Source organism: Grus americana, chromosome 4, assembly GCF_028858705.1.
Source record: "Grus americana isolate bGruAme1 chromosome 4, bGruAme1.mat, whole genome shotgun sequence".
Lineage (NCBI taxonomy): Eukaryota > Metazoa > Chordata > Aves > Gruiformes > Gruidae > Grus > Grus americana.
This window is the reverse complement of record NC_072855.1, coordinates 12,104,671-12,120,963: the sequence shown is the minus strand read 5'-3', so window position 1 is coordinate 12,120,963 and position 16,293 is coordinate 12,104,671. Positions and strand designations below refer to the sequence as shown.

General features: G+C 41.3%; 1 protein-coding gene across 14 annotated transcripts in view; it reads right to left on the bottom strand.

Annotated features, from left to right (window-relative positions):
• ABLIM2 (actin binding LIM protein family member 2) overlaps positions 1-16,293 on the bottom strand; it is a 144,467-nt gene that overhangs the window by 102,159 nt on the left and 26,015 nt on the right. For 13 of the 14 annotated variants that reach the window (XM_054824035.1, XM_054824037.1, XM_054824039.1 and 10 more), the window contains exon 2: positions 1,511-1,654. In XM_054824035.1, the coding sequence (XP_054680010.1) occupies positions 1,511-1,654 (144 nt within the window). Of the gene's footprint in view, positions 1-1,510; positions 1,655-10,314; positions 10,444-16,293 lie in introns of those variants that run through there. The other variant, XM_054824036.1, reaches the window with a different exon arrangement.

The following is a 16,293-nucleotide window of genomic DNA, read 5'->3' as shown; positions in this document are numbered from 1 at the left end:
GATCTGCCTGAAGCGAACCAACTCCTTTTTGTCTCTTACAGACAGGTGGGGGTAATACAGCTTCTACAGTACATTCATCATCACCTTCTGCATGGGGGTGGGAAAAAAAGCCTCCGCGCTGCCTGAACTTGGGATCAGTGAATAGTTTCAGAATCCACTCGCTGCATTTGCGGGTGGGTGACCTGGCAGCCTCTAAAAGGAGACGCCCTATGAAATGAAACTGTGGATGTGTAACCGTGTCTGGTTCCTCCCGTAGGACTTGTCAATGTTTTCTCAGAGCAGATCTGTGTAAAAGGGGGCTTGGATTTCATGAAGATAATTATATAGTACACGTATCAGTGTGTTACTGAGACTTCATGCAGGAGACAAGACTCCTGAATAACAAATTAGCTGCTCTGTTCCTGAGTTAGGTTTGAAAACCTAATTTGATAATAAAATTTGCCATAAGAACAGATGGCTTTAAAAGAGTTTGAAAGATGTATGTATGGGCTGTGTTCTGCTTTAAATACCGTTCTGGTTCTGAATAGGTGACCAAAATATTTTTGCTATGTAAGACAGTGCACTATGCTTATTTTTCTTGTTGTGTAATTTTGCAGAGAACAATTACTGAGGTGAACATTTAATCCTGTCTAACTCATTAAAGACTGACTCAGGTATTGAATATTATACACTTAATCCCATGGGATTTATAAAAATACCAGTGTAGCTGACAGATAATGACAGTTTTCTTTCTGATAGTTTCCTCTAAATAGAAGTGGAAATAGTCACGTTGACACAGCTGGGACTAGAGCCACGCTCGTGTTTCTAGGCTGTGCTACAAGGATTAGTAAATGTCATTTGACATACTGCTTAATAATGAAGTAAGCAGGTTGTCCAGTAAACATCAGTTAACATTTACTCATTTGTATATTCAAGACAAATTAGATCTTTGCAATTTGCAGATAATCTTTCAACCAACTAAGTATCTACAGGAGGGGTATCGTGTCGGTTAATTCCGTTTCCTTGGTCATCCTTCCGCCATTCACGATGTGTCAATATTAGATCACAGCCAGGCAGCAGCCTGGAGCAAACCACGTAGTTCCCCCCAAAAAATGGAAAAGCACAGAAGGTCACACTGGGATTCAAACATCACAGTCCAACACAAGAGAGTCTCAACAGACGTGGTCATGGCTCACACCGTGGGCCTTAGAAGGGACACCTTCTAAGTTACTTTGTAAATGTTAATTCTCTCCTAACCCCGCACCGTGTTTCACTTCCAGTTCTCCCAACCTGTTCTTCTTCAGGTCCCAACTCTATAGTAAACTCCACAGGTTTATATCCATTCAAAACATGCTCCACTGTTAGGATTTAGGATGTTTATAATCTTACAGTAAGCAGTCATAGAGTTTACAGTAAATCCTTTTGGGCATGGATTGGATTGTAAAACATGTTTGTGAAGTTTCCAGGACCATGAAGTCACATGCCCAGTGCTAATGCCCTACTCATAGGAACCGCCGTCACAAACACTTACCTTTGCAAACAAAGCACTTAATATGGAAATATTTGTTCTGAACTCTCAAAACTTCTCCTTTGCATGGGTTTCCACAGTTATTGCAGAGAATTGCAGTACTCGATGGCTTCTCCAGTTGGCTATGTACAGCCTGTGGTTGTGAAACTGCAAGGGAAAACAAAAGGTAGAGCATTTTAAAGGCCATCAGATGCATCTTCTGTAAGACCTACAAATAATGACAATTAACACCTGGGTCAAACCAGGTCACGCTGATAAAACAGTTTCAACTTCTGGTATTGGCCAGCACAGGAGAAAAGATCTGCTACAGGAGCTAAGCCAAGCTTCTCATTTCATAACGTTCAAAGCTCATGCCTGCAAACATTTCAAACATAAATCAGAATTGCTTATAGAGGGAAGAATCCATATGATCAGGTCTTGAGAGCCTCCACCTGAATTTCAAAAAATGCTTTGTTGCATTTCCTCTTCAAGAAAACAAACACTATAGCTAAAAACAATAGCTTTTATCCAAAATACCTTTCATGGGATTTAGTAACTATTACACTGTGAGCTACTGATCCTTAAAGTTAAAGGTAATTGCCTTTTTAATTGATTTTAAGATACAAATACACTTCTGTAGATGTTTTGACTTCATACTTCTGAAACATTGACATCTCTGTAAATACCACACGCATCTGATCATTAAACAAAGGTTGCTGTCATTTTGTAAGAAAATCATGATTTCAATATATTAGGTTTATCTAGGCTAGTAAAATATTAAGTGAATTAAAAATTTGCTGCCATCTTGTGATATAAATTAGAAATTGCATTTATTGGGCTGTTGATAATAACAATATAAATGTGTTATGTGGAACAGGTGAGATACGACCTTATTCTTGCAATTCTGCTGCAGTACTTGCATGAATTTTTTATCCCAGTGTACTTAGGACTCTAGAGAACAAACATCAAGGCAGTTAATTATAAAGAGGCTGTACTATAACTCAACAGACTTGGCTTTTTTCCTATGTGAAGAAGAACTAGTAACAGGAAAATATATCAAGCATTTTAAGTAAATTACATACTTAATGACATTCTTCTTCTTTAATGTGGCATGCTTATTCTAAGGTTGGATTGCTTCTTTCAAAGTGATTGAATTTTTTAAAATTCTAGCTTCAAAGTAAATTTACCAACCAACCGGTCAAGATGGGGCAACCTCTCATAGGACAACACACTAAGTATAAATGGGAATCAGATGTGTCTCTTTTCAGGGTTTAGTCAAAGGATAATGTCACTCCTGTGTAACTCTTTTCTTTCTTCAACATTCAAAAAAAAAATTGGGATGTAATTTTTTGTATGAGACTGCTGCAACACAATTAGTTAATTTATAAGAGGCTGGATTAAACTCAGATGAGCCAAGATCTTTATTTTCTATTTCTACTGTAGTATCAGAGTTGCTATTTCAGAAAAAAAGGCTTCTCAAAGAAAAAAAAGATGGGCAAAAAACCTACAAAATTTACTTCAATAAAAAAAAAAAATAGTAATGTCTATACCTTCATGACAGGTAGGGGTGATACAGAGAGACAGTGATGGTACTGTCACTATGACCAAATATGATAACAGACGATACCAAAATCAGTAAGTGAGCATCATCCAAGCTTTTATTCTCTAATATCCGACCTTGCTGCTCTTCCTCCTCCATTCTCACCTCATCCCTACCGCTGGTACCTTGTGGTGATACCTAAAAGACCTTTCCACATCCACCGACTCTAAGAAGTCAGTATTTCAATGAGATGCTGAGTCTCTCACCGAGTCTTCCGGGACAGTTTCTGCAGATTTTGCCCAAATCAGCACTTTCTACTCCTGTAAGTGTTTGGGTTTTTCTCCCAAAGAGTTACATGGGATTAAGCTGCCCACAGCGTTATTCACCATTCATTAGCATTCTGCTTTGTCTGCTGAAATTATGCATTCTGGGATTGTCAAAAAGTCCTGCTCAAGGCGATGTGAACCCTGGAGCTATTCCTGAAGCCCTGGCTATAATTAAGTACATCTCCAATAAAAACAACACAGCACGTCAGGCAGTTATAAGTTTACAGAAAGGCAGATGCCTGAATTTACACAGGGCAAACGGCGCACGCAGTTCAAGCTAATATGAACATCTGCCTTACTCCTCAAAACAAAACGAAGGAAACTCTGAACTTTGCGATACTTAACTTTTGACATGAGAATTTCTTTTTATTGTAACCTGCCCAAGACAAACTACCCACCCTGAAAAAGAATCAACCCTGTAAAAAACTGAAACAAAGTATTTTCCCTGAGTTATTTAGTAGAGTAGCTGCTAGTAGTTTTCAACTACGCAGAAAGAAGGTTTGCCCTCTCCAAAATTACTAGCAAGCATCAAATCTGTAGCATTGAATTCATGGAAGACTTGACTTAAAGAGCTGACAACAGTCAGAATGTTTTGTCCCAAAAAAGTTACATTTGAAATACAAAATTCTGACTGGAATGATTAAACATTTGACTTTTTTTTTTTTCTTTTCTATGCTTGACTCTTCCCATGGCTAAATCTTTCTGAACGACATCTCCCCGGAGGCATCAGCACCAGGCCAGTGCAGAGGCGCGTAGACAGCTGTGACATCATGCCGCGGTGCATCCCGTGGGCAGGGCTGCGACCTGGACCAGGTGTCCCAGCCGAGCACAGAGCGTGTGCCACAGCCACCCGGACTGGAGAGCCCGAGGGCAGCCCTCCATGTCAAACATACCCCCTTTCCCTAATGTGAAAATATGGTCCCTTTTCCAGAGAAAACCTCATTTCTCTGATTGTTCTCTTGCACCTGGGAATTCAGTGCTGCGCCTGTTGCAAAGCTGCAGAAAATAGAAAATTGTTGCAAATTTGTTTTGTGAATTGTGAAACAATTGGGACAATTGTTGCAAACTGAAAATCGTTGTAAAGCGGCAGAAAACTGAAAGTTTTGCTTTCCACGTTGCATGTGGTGCTCAGTGTCCAGGTCTACAGGGCAGGAATATTTAGTGCATTTGCTTCTCTTCAGGCCTCTGGATCAAGGTTTAGGATTTTTTAAAAAAAGCAAAACAAAACAACTCAGATATATAAAATAAATTCAAAAAGATGTAGTATTTCTGCTGGAATTCTTCCATTAATCTTGGAGTAACACAAATCATATTTAAAATATGCATGGTAGCCAGATGAATAATTATTTTGCTTTCCTCTCAGTTCAGAACTAAGCTAATCAATATTTCACACAAACCCCCAGTGGGAATACAGGGCCTTTAGACTCATTATAAAACTGTGCTTCTGAAGACAGTTTTAAATACTTATTCATTCATCTAGCAAAACATAATGATGTAATTAATGATATATTAGTTTAAGTTTGAATAGTTGAAATACATTGTGCTTTATGGTGAAATTGCAACTACTGACACAATTTTGAGAAACTATATAAATCAACATACAATTTTAACTTATGCTTCAAGGAAACATATTTTTAAGGAAATATGTTTACATGGTAATTTTCAGCATTCTACTTTTATGCCTTTATGTATCAAAATCAGTCTTTGAAGCAGCAGAAGATACAATCAACATATTAAATGAGTGAAATAGTGAATTACTGATAGAATGTAATGACCTGAGACTACTCATTGGATCATAATTGACTAAAGACATCATTTAAAATTAAATGCTTACATTATACCCTGATTTGTAGAATTTAATGAAACTAGAAATTTCCTTCTTAACTTTAAATTGAGTTTTTCTGAAGTGAAATACAAATGAATGCCTGATTCTCCACAGTTCCCTTTCTCCCAGACTCATTCTGCTCTAGCAGAGCTATCTCCACCAATCCTTAAACTCTAAAATGTTCTGACTGCACACACTTTTTGACAAGGACAAGAAAAGAACTAGCAAACACTGTTTCCGCGGCACTTCATCAGCATACAAGACCTGTCTGCCCTGGACATCACTGCCAATAATCTCGCCAAATGTCCAGTGATCACGTATTTCTGATGTTAAAAGTCAATCTCTCTCCAACAGGCTACACAGTACATAATTCTGTAGTTCTGGATAAAGCCAGGCTTATTGAATTAGCAACGGTTTGTCAAATAAACTGTCAAATAAGATACATTCCTTAGATTTACTTCTATACTGCTTACTCAAGACATATGCACTTGCTTAAGTATCATGGGGAAGAGAGGACAGCGGTATTGCTCGTTATTAATCTTATGGCAACTGTAAAATGATGTTTTCAGTGTGCCTGTAACTTTGCCAAACTTCAACTATTTTTATTGACATTCTTCATGTTTGGTGTTCTTGAGCTCATTTCTTCAGGGAAAATTTCAGACAGATTGTTTAAGCTTTTTATAAAAGTGGAAAAAAAGGATAGGATAAAATATATTGGTTTTCAATGTTAAAAAGAAAGCATAGCACCTTGCTTTTGGAAGCACTTTGGAGTAAAGGCTGAAGCCTGACAGAGATGGACTCTGTGAAAGGTACACTGGATCCATGAAAAACCACAATACATGGTCAAAAAAAATCCCCCTTTGAATAAACACAGCTCTCTCGGCATTGCTAGACTAAGTAGGATTTAACAGCAGTGGGGACCAGGATGAGGTGCCAGGGCTGAGGACGAGATTTGGCCAAGACAACAGTGTTTTGGAAACAGCACAAGACAAGCTGATGGTCGTGGCAGAAGGGAGAAGATTTGCAAGTCCCTGGTCATGCTCCACTCCAGAGCCTGGCACGGAAAATGTCACCATGCTGTTGTCACCTCTCTGCTGTGAGCAAACCACTGAGGGAAATCAAACCCTTGGCAAAAGATCCCGTCTAGGATCGATCCACACAGAGGATAACAAACGCCTTTGCTATCAGGCTTCGGGTAGCCAAATGAGAAAAATCTTCATGGTAGATTACAGACCTGATGAAGAAACATATGGCCAGAAACTGTAGAATTCGACACAGTCCTAATGCTTTTTCCAGTTTGGTGCCTTCTGGTTTAACTTAGCATAAAGATGCATAGAAGCCGTTACTGAGCTTAGAAATCAAGTACTGAAAAGTTAAGAAGTCTCATGCTTAAGAATATACATTCAATCTTGGATCAAACCTCAAAAATGAAGCTTAAAGACTTTCACCTGCTTTGTTCAATATATGGACACAAAAAAGGCCACATATCCCATTTACTCCACGCTATTTAACCCTGTTCTGAAAAAACAGTTTATTAGATGTACTGGTCTTGGTGATTACAGAAGCCTGAAATGACAAAGGGCCAAATGACACAATTTAATATTAGAATCACAGAATCCTAGACTGGTTTGGGTTGGAAAGGGCCTGAAAGATCTAGTTCCAACTCCCATGCCATGGGCAGGGACACCCTCCACTAGACCAGGTTGCCCAAAGCCCCATCCAACCTGGCCTTGAACACTTCCAGGGAGGGGGCATCCACAGCTTCTCTGGGCAACCTGTTCCAGTGCCTCACCACCCTCACAGTAAAGAATTTCTTTCTAACATCTAATCTAAATCAACCCTCCTTCAGCTTAAACCCATTACCCCTTGTCCTGTCACTACACTCCCTGACAAACAGTCCCTCACCAGCTTTCCTGTAGGCCCCTTCAGGTACTGGTAAGCCGCATTAGATCTCCCTGGAGCCTTCTCTTCTCCAGGCTGAACAACCCCAACTCTCTCAGCCTGTCCTCACAGGAGAGGTGCTCCAGCCCTCTGATCAGCTTCGTGGCCCTCCTCTGGACTCGCTCCAACAGCTCCATGTCTCTCCTGTACTGGGGCCCCCAGAGCTGAACAATAGGTCTGACAGGTGCCTTCTGTTCTCTGATATTTCCTATGGACATTTTAAAGAGTACTGTGAACTAAACTAAGGTGTAATTTGAATGGATAGACAACATTTATGTGAATAAATACTTTATTCCTAAATAAAAAGTTTTTGTAATCCCAAAATTACCTCTCAATCCAGGGAAAGTGCTAATTCCTCACCAATGCTCCTGGATGGATAGTGCAGAACCAAAGCCAAAAGACAACAGTAAAAGGAAAACCAAAGGGGTTGGGGGGGGGGTGTTCCTCTCCTCTGTTCTTTTTGTCTTTTGTTTTGGATTTTTTTATTATGTTCTTGAGATTGGGTTAAAAAAAAGTGCAAGCCTTTCATTTCAGGCTCACAGAAATATAGTATCATCTGCCTTAAACAGCAACCCTCCATCAGCAGAAAAGCTACATCAGCACTACTGGCTCCTCTACAAATTCACCAGAAACCTCCCTCTTCACAACCCATTACATTCACTTCAAGAGATGGAAATATTTTGTTTGAGCAAAAGATATTAATATCTAAAATTACAAATATCAGCTGTTTAGTTCATAAAACTGTTCAGTTTTCTCAACAAAAACACAGGCCACATTCCAACCCTGAACCAAAAATGCACAGCTCTGATAATGGATATTATTCTGCGTGAAGGAATTAGCAGAAAATTATCTCTGTGTCGACACTGAAACCTTTCATCTCTATAGCTAGAGGTGCTGACTGAAAATCAAAATAAACAAATATGAGATCCAAATGCCGTTTACTCACTAAGTATTTGAGAAACAGGACGAAGTATTGACTGCTGAAATGCTGTTATCAAGAGATCTGAGGAGGGTGTGGTTCACAGCAGCCCAGAGGGGAATTAAATTTTCAATCTTCTCTGAGCAGGATTAAAGGAGAAGCAGATGAGTGCAGCAGCACCTGACCCGAATTAGTGATTGGAGTTCAAGTTGTTTTTTTGGCAAACCCTTCTTGTGTCGCCTCAGTCAAAACACTCAGGGTTGGATTTAAAAACACACAGATGAAAGCAAAGAAAACAAGCGTTTAAGTGACTCTAAATAACCCTGTGAAGAGTTATTCCTGTTTTTTAAGTGCCTAAAGCTGGCCCCTGCTCCCTCCCTGCCTTGTGTCTGTGTGGAAAATACAGTGACTAGGAGTACTTGAGTGCTGGCGTGGGGGTAAGGATAATATATCACAGTAATTATAACGGTAATACATGCAGTGTTCAGAGAACTACATGGGTGTGAGCTATAAATTTACTTTAGATAAGGGGTTTGGGTTTGGGGTTTTTTTCCTAAAAACTGATGATTCATTACAGAGCCTTGTGGGGCCCTGAGATCTCGATGGTCTCCTTTCCACAGAAACGATGAGAGAAAGGGAGATTGTGAAATGAGGATTCCACGAGCTTTCCCCACCCATTAATCCATCCATTCATCCATCCATTCATCCATCCATCCTTCCTTCTGACCACGCTCAGAAAGAGCAGTTCCCCGGCCTCAGCCCTGCCAGGCCGTGCACCCCGGTGGTCCAGGCACCAGGGCAGGAGGGAGCACAACTGCCCAAATGGACAGGTACCAAATCTGCCTGAGCAGCACACGTGGTAGAAACAGATGCTCTGCAACTGCACTTCAATATCTAGTGGTAACCTGTTTTACCATATTTCTCATTTAGCAGCTTGTGTTAAAAGCTATTTTAAATGTGTTTGCATGCTTTATGGTGCCTCGTCATTATAATGCAGTACCTTTTCCTTCCATACATCTCACAACAAAGCAGAAATTCATAAGGATGAAGCAAAAGCTCAAGAAGTTTTGCCTTGAATGTCCGCATTACATAGTCCCTCGAGCCCTCCAGCTGGCTGTACAGAGGGCCAAACTGTCCCCACGCCAGCGCAGGGGAGTGAGCTTGCTTCCCCAGCGGGGCTTTTCCACACCGAGCGGGTCCAGCCGCTCCCCCGAAATGCTCACTGCTCTTTCCAAGACCTCCGCTGTAGGTCCTGCAGCAAAGCACAATTACTGCTTCTGTCTTTAGTTCCTATACCATACGACAGGCAATTCAGCAAATTCAATAAATCTTTATGTCAATAGGTCTCTATTTAATTGAATTCATTCACGTAGTCCAAAAATACAAAATACACGGTTCAAGAATCACATTTCTTTTTGAACTCTATACCTGCGTCTACTACTTATAAACAACAGCTTTCACAGTGCCTTTCCTTTGGCACCAAGGGCTGCATTTTCCAGCACTTCCTATCGATCACGATCAAACCAGAAATCTATAGCTGATACAGCACAACAGGCAGACAGCACAACTGAAGCAACCTCTGCTTTTCCTGCTAATTACAGAGTTTATGGGATCAGAGACAAAGGAGAGGTGTTACCCAGCAGAACGTGAAGTAATACAACCATGCATGAGAGATGAAACACAGCACAAGTACTCGGCACACAAGAGCTCCAGATCTCACCATATGTTCAGTGAAAAATTCATGTCACATAAACAAGCCTAGCATGAGCTAACCTCCTGCCCTCATTATTATAATTAAATATTTACCAAATGCAAAGGCAGTTAGTAAAACACTCTGCTGCATTTTAGGAACCGTTACTGCAGCAACGTAAAGGCTATTTTTGTACGGGTTTAGCAAGATTACAATAAGAAAGGATATAGGAACAGCACTCCAATATATCTGCATAAAGCAATAGGTATTTTTTTTTTCATTACAGGCTAATAGAAAGTTTAAAGTGAATTTACATTAAATAAAATGAGGAAAGTTTTCAAACTGAGCTGTCAGCTAAGTGCCAGTATCATTATAATTTCCAAATCATCACTTATATGATTAAAATAATATGAAGCATAATTTAAAAATCAATGTTTAACCATCTTCCTCCACTCTGCTGCATTTCCACATAAACACAGAATAATTATTCTCACGACAGTATCAGTGATTTAGTTACCGCAGCTCCGGATGAAAAACAAGTCATTTCAGCTCTAGGCTCTCCGAAATGTGGAGTCATCACACTGTACCTGTATCTTCCGGCATTCCCGCATTAATTCCCCACCAGAAGCACCGCTGCTGCGTGTCCGGCCAGCGGCAAGAAGCACCGCCGGCACGGCGGGGGAGCTGCGGCAGCCTGCCGTCACCGAGCGCTCCGACACCAACGCGCCCAGGGGTCAGATGACTCCTGCAGCACCCACGCACAGGCGGGAGGCGAGCCAACACCTCGCCGACGTGTAAAAATAGTGTCCTGCAGAAACCTACATATCATCACGTCCATGGGGTGGGCCACCACTGGCAGGGTCCCGGAGGGACCGGACGCAGGACGTGCCAGCGACGGCTGTCTTTGCGTCTGGTGATGCCACCTTCCCTAGCCACTGCAGGGTTGTGCTGGGCACCTGGGGAAAAAGGCTTAAAGAAGGAAAACCTGCAAACTGCCTGGCCACAAATTAAAAACACAGGCTGGGGCAGCTGGGAAACGCCTCTAGCCATCACCCCATCCAGGCGGTCCCTTCCCCCTGGTGCCGGAGGACACAGCACTGATTTCGGAAGGAGATGCTGTAAGCATGTCTCTCTCTCCCAAAGGTGGTTGGTGAGATACCTGGCAGCCAAAAATCTCTCCCGATTGCTCACACAGAGTTGGACTGCGTATCACTGGAATAACAGCAATGTGTTGAGCTATTTAAAGCAATACTTGCTTGCCCGGTTATGTTGCGCATATTGCGCGAGGATTAAAATCTGTAGCTCTTACATGCTTTTGGACTGAATTTGTATGAAGGTAGTAACGTGGCTTGGGCGTCGGCAAGGGGACTGATGGCTTGGAGAACAAGCTGGGTAAACCTGGAGTAAAGTGCTGGGATAGGAAGAGGATTGCACCTCCCTTTTTCATAATGCAGATTATTTTTTTCCCCTGCAGGCTTCACAGAAGCCAAAACACTCTCCCTCCTCCATTGCTCACCATCCTTTATCCAGCCATTGCCTCTTTGGTTACAAAGCAGCAAAGAAGCAGCTTTTTCTCTCTTTTGACAAACAGAAACTATCAGGGATGCAAATGTGAAAACAGGTCTGCAGCTTCTGATGCTGCGGAGGGAGGGCAGCGAAAGCAACACAGCTTGTGTAGCACCGTGAACAAAAAGCACAGCAAGCTAACTCTGCTACACAGGTTGAAGAATATTTTGCACTGAATGATATTTAAATCTATTGAACTGATTGAATCGGCACGTATGTTGAAGGCTGAGTCTCCATTGACTTCAACAGTCAACGCTGAATCATTTCACAGAAATCTCAATACCTTCCAATCTCCATCAAAAAACAAATTTTTTTTTTGCAACTTGAAATACTGCTTTTTTTCTTTGTTTGGAAGAGACAAAAGGGCTTATTTATGTAGAATAAAGTGCAAATTTTATGGCTTAGTGAAAGTCTTATGAATTTTTTTAAGCTCCTACCATCTCACTATGGATGAATTCTTATAGCCACTATATAAAGAGAGGGTGGAGGCTCTTTATTCCTTTTTTTTGAAAACAAAAAGCATAAAAGCTTGAAAAGCATCTATATGCAATTATGATCAAGTTTGAAAATATTTCGTGATGAGAAGCCAGAAACAGCTGATGGTTTGTAGATCTTACGGAAATGCCCATCAGCTAAAGCAGAAATCAAGAACTCCCCTGAGTTTCAGAATGTTTCCCTTTGGTTTCTTACTTACAGAAAGTATCTTTACATTTTGTAACAAATAAGAAGGAAAGCATTGCTTTGTTTGTCCCGTATGGACTACCAGGAAAGGAATGAGCATTTCTCTAAGGACACCTGAGGAGCTCTGACCGCAGAAATCCATATGGCGAGCACACCGCTGTCCCAGGCCATGCAGACGTGGTCCGTAACTTTAAGTAGCCCTCGGCTGACATGGCCTGGGACCCGGACAGCAGATCCGACGATCCCAGGTCCTGCACATTGAATCAAAACTATGAATTATTCTTTTTAACAATTCACATATATGTGCTATCTTGCAGCAACTAACTTTTTGCATTAAAACCTTACAGCAATGTTTTGTTCAATCCTGTTGTGCTATCTGCATGAGGCCAAATCCGTCCCCGCACTCTTTTGGATCATCACCAGCCACCCTGGCTGAGCTCTCCAGATATCTGCAGAATTTGGCCTACTTAGTTTTTCCCAGCGGCTACTTCAGCTTGGCGGAAACACAGAAGGCACTTTGCTAAATAGCAGTGTTCTGAAGGAACGTAAATTAATAGGCAGGAAAAGTGAAAGCGCTTTCACTCTAACACAGCCTTTCCCTCTGCTCACCAAGCTTTCTCCTTTTCAAGGCTAAATGCTATATAACTCACATTTTGACATTATATGATCATAATGCAATCACATAGTGTACTAATTCGTATTTACAATTCTAGGTGTAATCCCCGAGCCTCCCCTGCGGTCTCACCGCTTGGCTACAGCCAAGGAAAAACCACTCTCAAAGACCTCAGAGGGTTTTGATGGTGTTTCTGTGAAGCTCCACCACTACTCATGGGCTTCACGGGCACAAAGTAACGAGACTATTGCACTTCATTAGTGTGATGGGCTGATTCAGGGAGTGCAACAAGAGACGGCAGTGACAGCAGCAGTGACAGGAGCAGCGACAGCAGCAGCGACACAGGCGAGACAGCTCAGACACCGCCTGCCGGCACTCCTGCTGCAAATGATCTAGAAAGCAGAATAGCTTTAACCTGATTTCTTAAATCAGCACAAGGCAAACGCCTGTAACTCCCCTCTTTTACAGGTAATAGCAGCACACTGCCCTTGCTACAGAAAAGGATGAGGCACTTGGCTCCTCTACAACTTCAAGCGAAGTTCTGGTAGCCACAGCAATGCCCTCCCTTGCCCACCCTGTTTCAGGTTTCCTTTCACCGAGGTGACGTTACCGAGGTCAATGCCTTCCCTGATGCCTCTGTGAGCAGCAGCCAGACAGCTTAGCAACGAATTTAGGCCACGCTGAAATGGATCAGCTGGCTGCAAACTCTTTATAGCCTATGGTACCATCGGTTGTAAATGGCATTTTAAAAGATTTCAGATCCATTCCTAATTAATTCATGTTTTTTTCCCATACTCGCATCTCTCTTCCCACTAAAAGTGAATGTCAATAGTAACTGAAGGCGATGGTATACGGTCTAATCCTGCTCCTTTCTCCCATGCTCACAGCACCTCACTAGACCCAGTTTGTGCTTTTTCTATAGCCTGTCTTTGAAAACGTTTAGAAACATTTATTTTATTAAATATGGAAGAACGTAGAAGTTTTTCTTCGCTATAAAATATGAAGTACTTTCTAATAAATATTTTTTTAAAAATCAGAGCTAAAACAACACCTGAGAGCCAGGGACTTTGCAATATACTACATGCATGTACTTGCTGGCATAAAGTAACTCTTATGGAGACTATAGAGTCCAGTCTCAATAGAGGTTAAGAAATTTACTTTTCATAAACAATCTGTAATTAATGAATTTTACTTTGAAAATGCTGGAAAATACAAGCAATCATCATATTTCACAGATTTTTCTCAGTATGCTTTAAGGTATCTTTCCCTCTAAGTCGCAAAAGCTGGCTGTACTGCTGCTTCCCGTTCTTTTTGCCTTACAGTGGTTTTGATCCAGGTTAGCCTTTATTTGGATTTTCTATTGAGGATAATATGAACACAAACAAACAAACGAAAATGCAATAAAATTAAGTATACCTCTGTATGTAACAATAGAGATTTAGGCAATGCTTTATCACTAGGACAAAAATAAAATTAAGAAACAGATGTTTCTTTTTAATTATCATCATTTATTAATTGAACTGATGTATTCGTTAGTGGTTGTGTTCAAAGTTGGCATTACTGCTGAACGGTCCTTGCCCTCAAGCACTTATGATCCAAATAAACAGGACAAACCCATGGTGGAAGTGAAAATGAACAGTGAAAGGGTAAATTTTTAACAAGATAAAGTTGGATAAATGGCATCTCTACAACTAAATCCGTGTCTTCCAACTTTCTGCCCAGCCTGTCTTGCGTCCATCCCATCCCTGCTGGGAATGGACTTAGAGTCACCCAACCATCCCTTGGTGACCAGTCGCACCCCACCAAAACCTGTCCTGCTCAGAAACAGCCTGAATTTAAACTTCTGGCTCACCAACACCTCCATCCTCAAGTCCACGCATGAGAAAACATTTCTCATCACCTGAGCGACAATGAGCTGGATACATGGTCCTCTTTAATTGAAACACTCACACAAGCAAGTCAGAGAAAAATAACGATTTGTGGGGTCCTGTAGTACAAGGCACTGAAGTGTAAGACACCGACAATGCTGCATATTTATGAAGCAGGAAAACTTAAAATGTAAATCAGGCTGAGAATCCACTCTGAGCTCTGCATAACGGCGAGGAGGCAGCTGTGTTTGCTCCAGAGGTAACTGGGTCATGAGTCCTTCTCTGCTCCCTGCTATCTCTTCAGAATAAAAAGCTTCCTTCAGCCCTGAAATTTGTGATGACAGCACTTGTCTGCTGGCCAGCAAGTCGAATGAAGGAAACCAGAACTTCTCCCACTCCCAGCTCCTTTCTCCCAGGAGGACCTCTCTACCGCAGATCTAGACCCAGACTGAAGGGTGTTAGCGCTTTTTACTCCTCCAACTAGAATAAAAGCACCATCTAGTATTCTTCAGAAAACTGCACACATGAAACAGAGAACAGAAATCAAACATAGAGCCTGCAAAGCCTTTAGTGGAGATTTTATAACGGCAAAAAGTGGTATATCAAACCCACAAATAGGGTGCAAGAAAATCCTTAGAGGACTGAAAAATAAAAAACCCTGTCTCATTGTGAGGTGACGAGAGTACCAGCACATCCAGAAAGTGTTTTGCAAAGTGTCACGGGTCAGAAGGTAAAGGGGTACGGTCTGGTTAGCAGTGAAGGTGATGGCACCGCAGGTCACACACCTTCCGAAATGATCCTGCTGCACAAGGAACCTGCAGACCTTATGAAACTGATAGGAATGGCCGGCAACAAACGGAGTAGATGTCAGATAAGAAAAGATCTGCTGAAGTAGAGGTCATAGGCTACCATTTAGTGCAGAAAAAACTGCCATGTAATAAAAATAAGGCAAGCAATTAACAAAAGGTATTAGTTTCTAAAAGGTCGGGTGCTACAAGGGATTAATCGGAGAAAGGACTTGAGAGCACGAGAGGGAAACTTAAACCGTCTGCTGAAAACCTGGTGGTAAGCTGGGAAAGCGAACAGGATAATGGGATGTATCGTACTAAGGGAAGGCATCCCGGCTGCAATAGAAATGGCACCGTAACACGAACTGCCGAGATAAAACCCAGAATCCGAGCCCGACATTTTATGGGAGGGAAATTGAAGAAGCAGAACGAGGCAATAAACCTCCATTGGTGTGGTCAAAAATTGTACGTAGTAGGCACGGAAGTTAGAAAAGCTAATTTATATCCTTTAATACGGGAGGAATTAAACTACAATATTAATTTGACATTCAGGGGATCACAAATGGTACAAGAGAGATGACAGGCATTGCAAAGACATGAAGATCATTTTGGGGTATTTCTTCTGGGAGCAAGTTAATGCACAGAACAGGTTTTTAAAGATGGGTTTTTCTGTGTGGGCTGAAGCTACACGCACACAAAGAGACAAAGAGATCACTAAATGTTAATTTTTCAGTTTTACTTACACAATTACCATTTAAATGGTCTGTATTTTTAATCAATAGAAATTTTGAGTGCTTCAATGGAGAATAAGCTGAAGTATCAACTAAATAATTAGGTAGACTTCAAGGATCTTTGGTGCTTCACTCTCTTCTGGAAAGTTACACAGACATTCCCATAATTCTGCAATCACAAGCTACCCCTCGTGCAAGATTATCAAATGATAATGTGGGTTGGGTGCTATTTGGAAAAAAGATTCAACCTGCTCTCTCATGTGTTGTAATTAGAATCCAGAAATTTATCTTTGGAGGCGTCTTATAAAGAAAAAGCAAA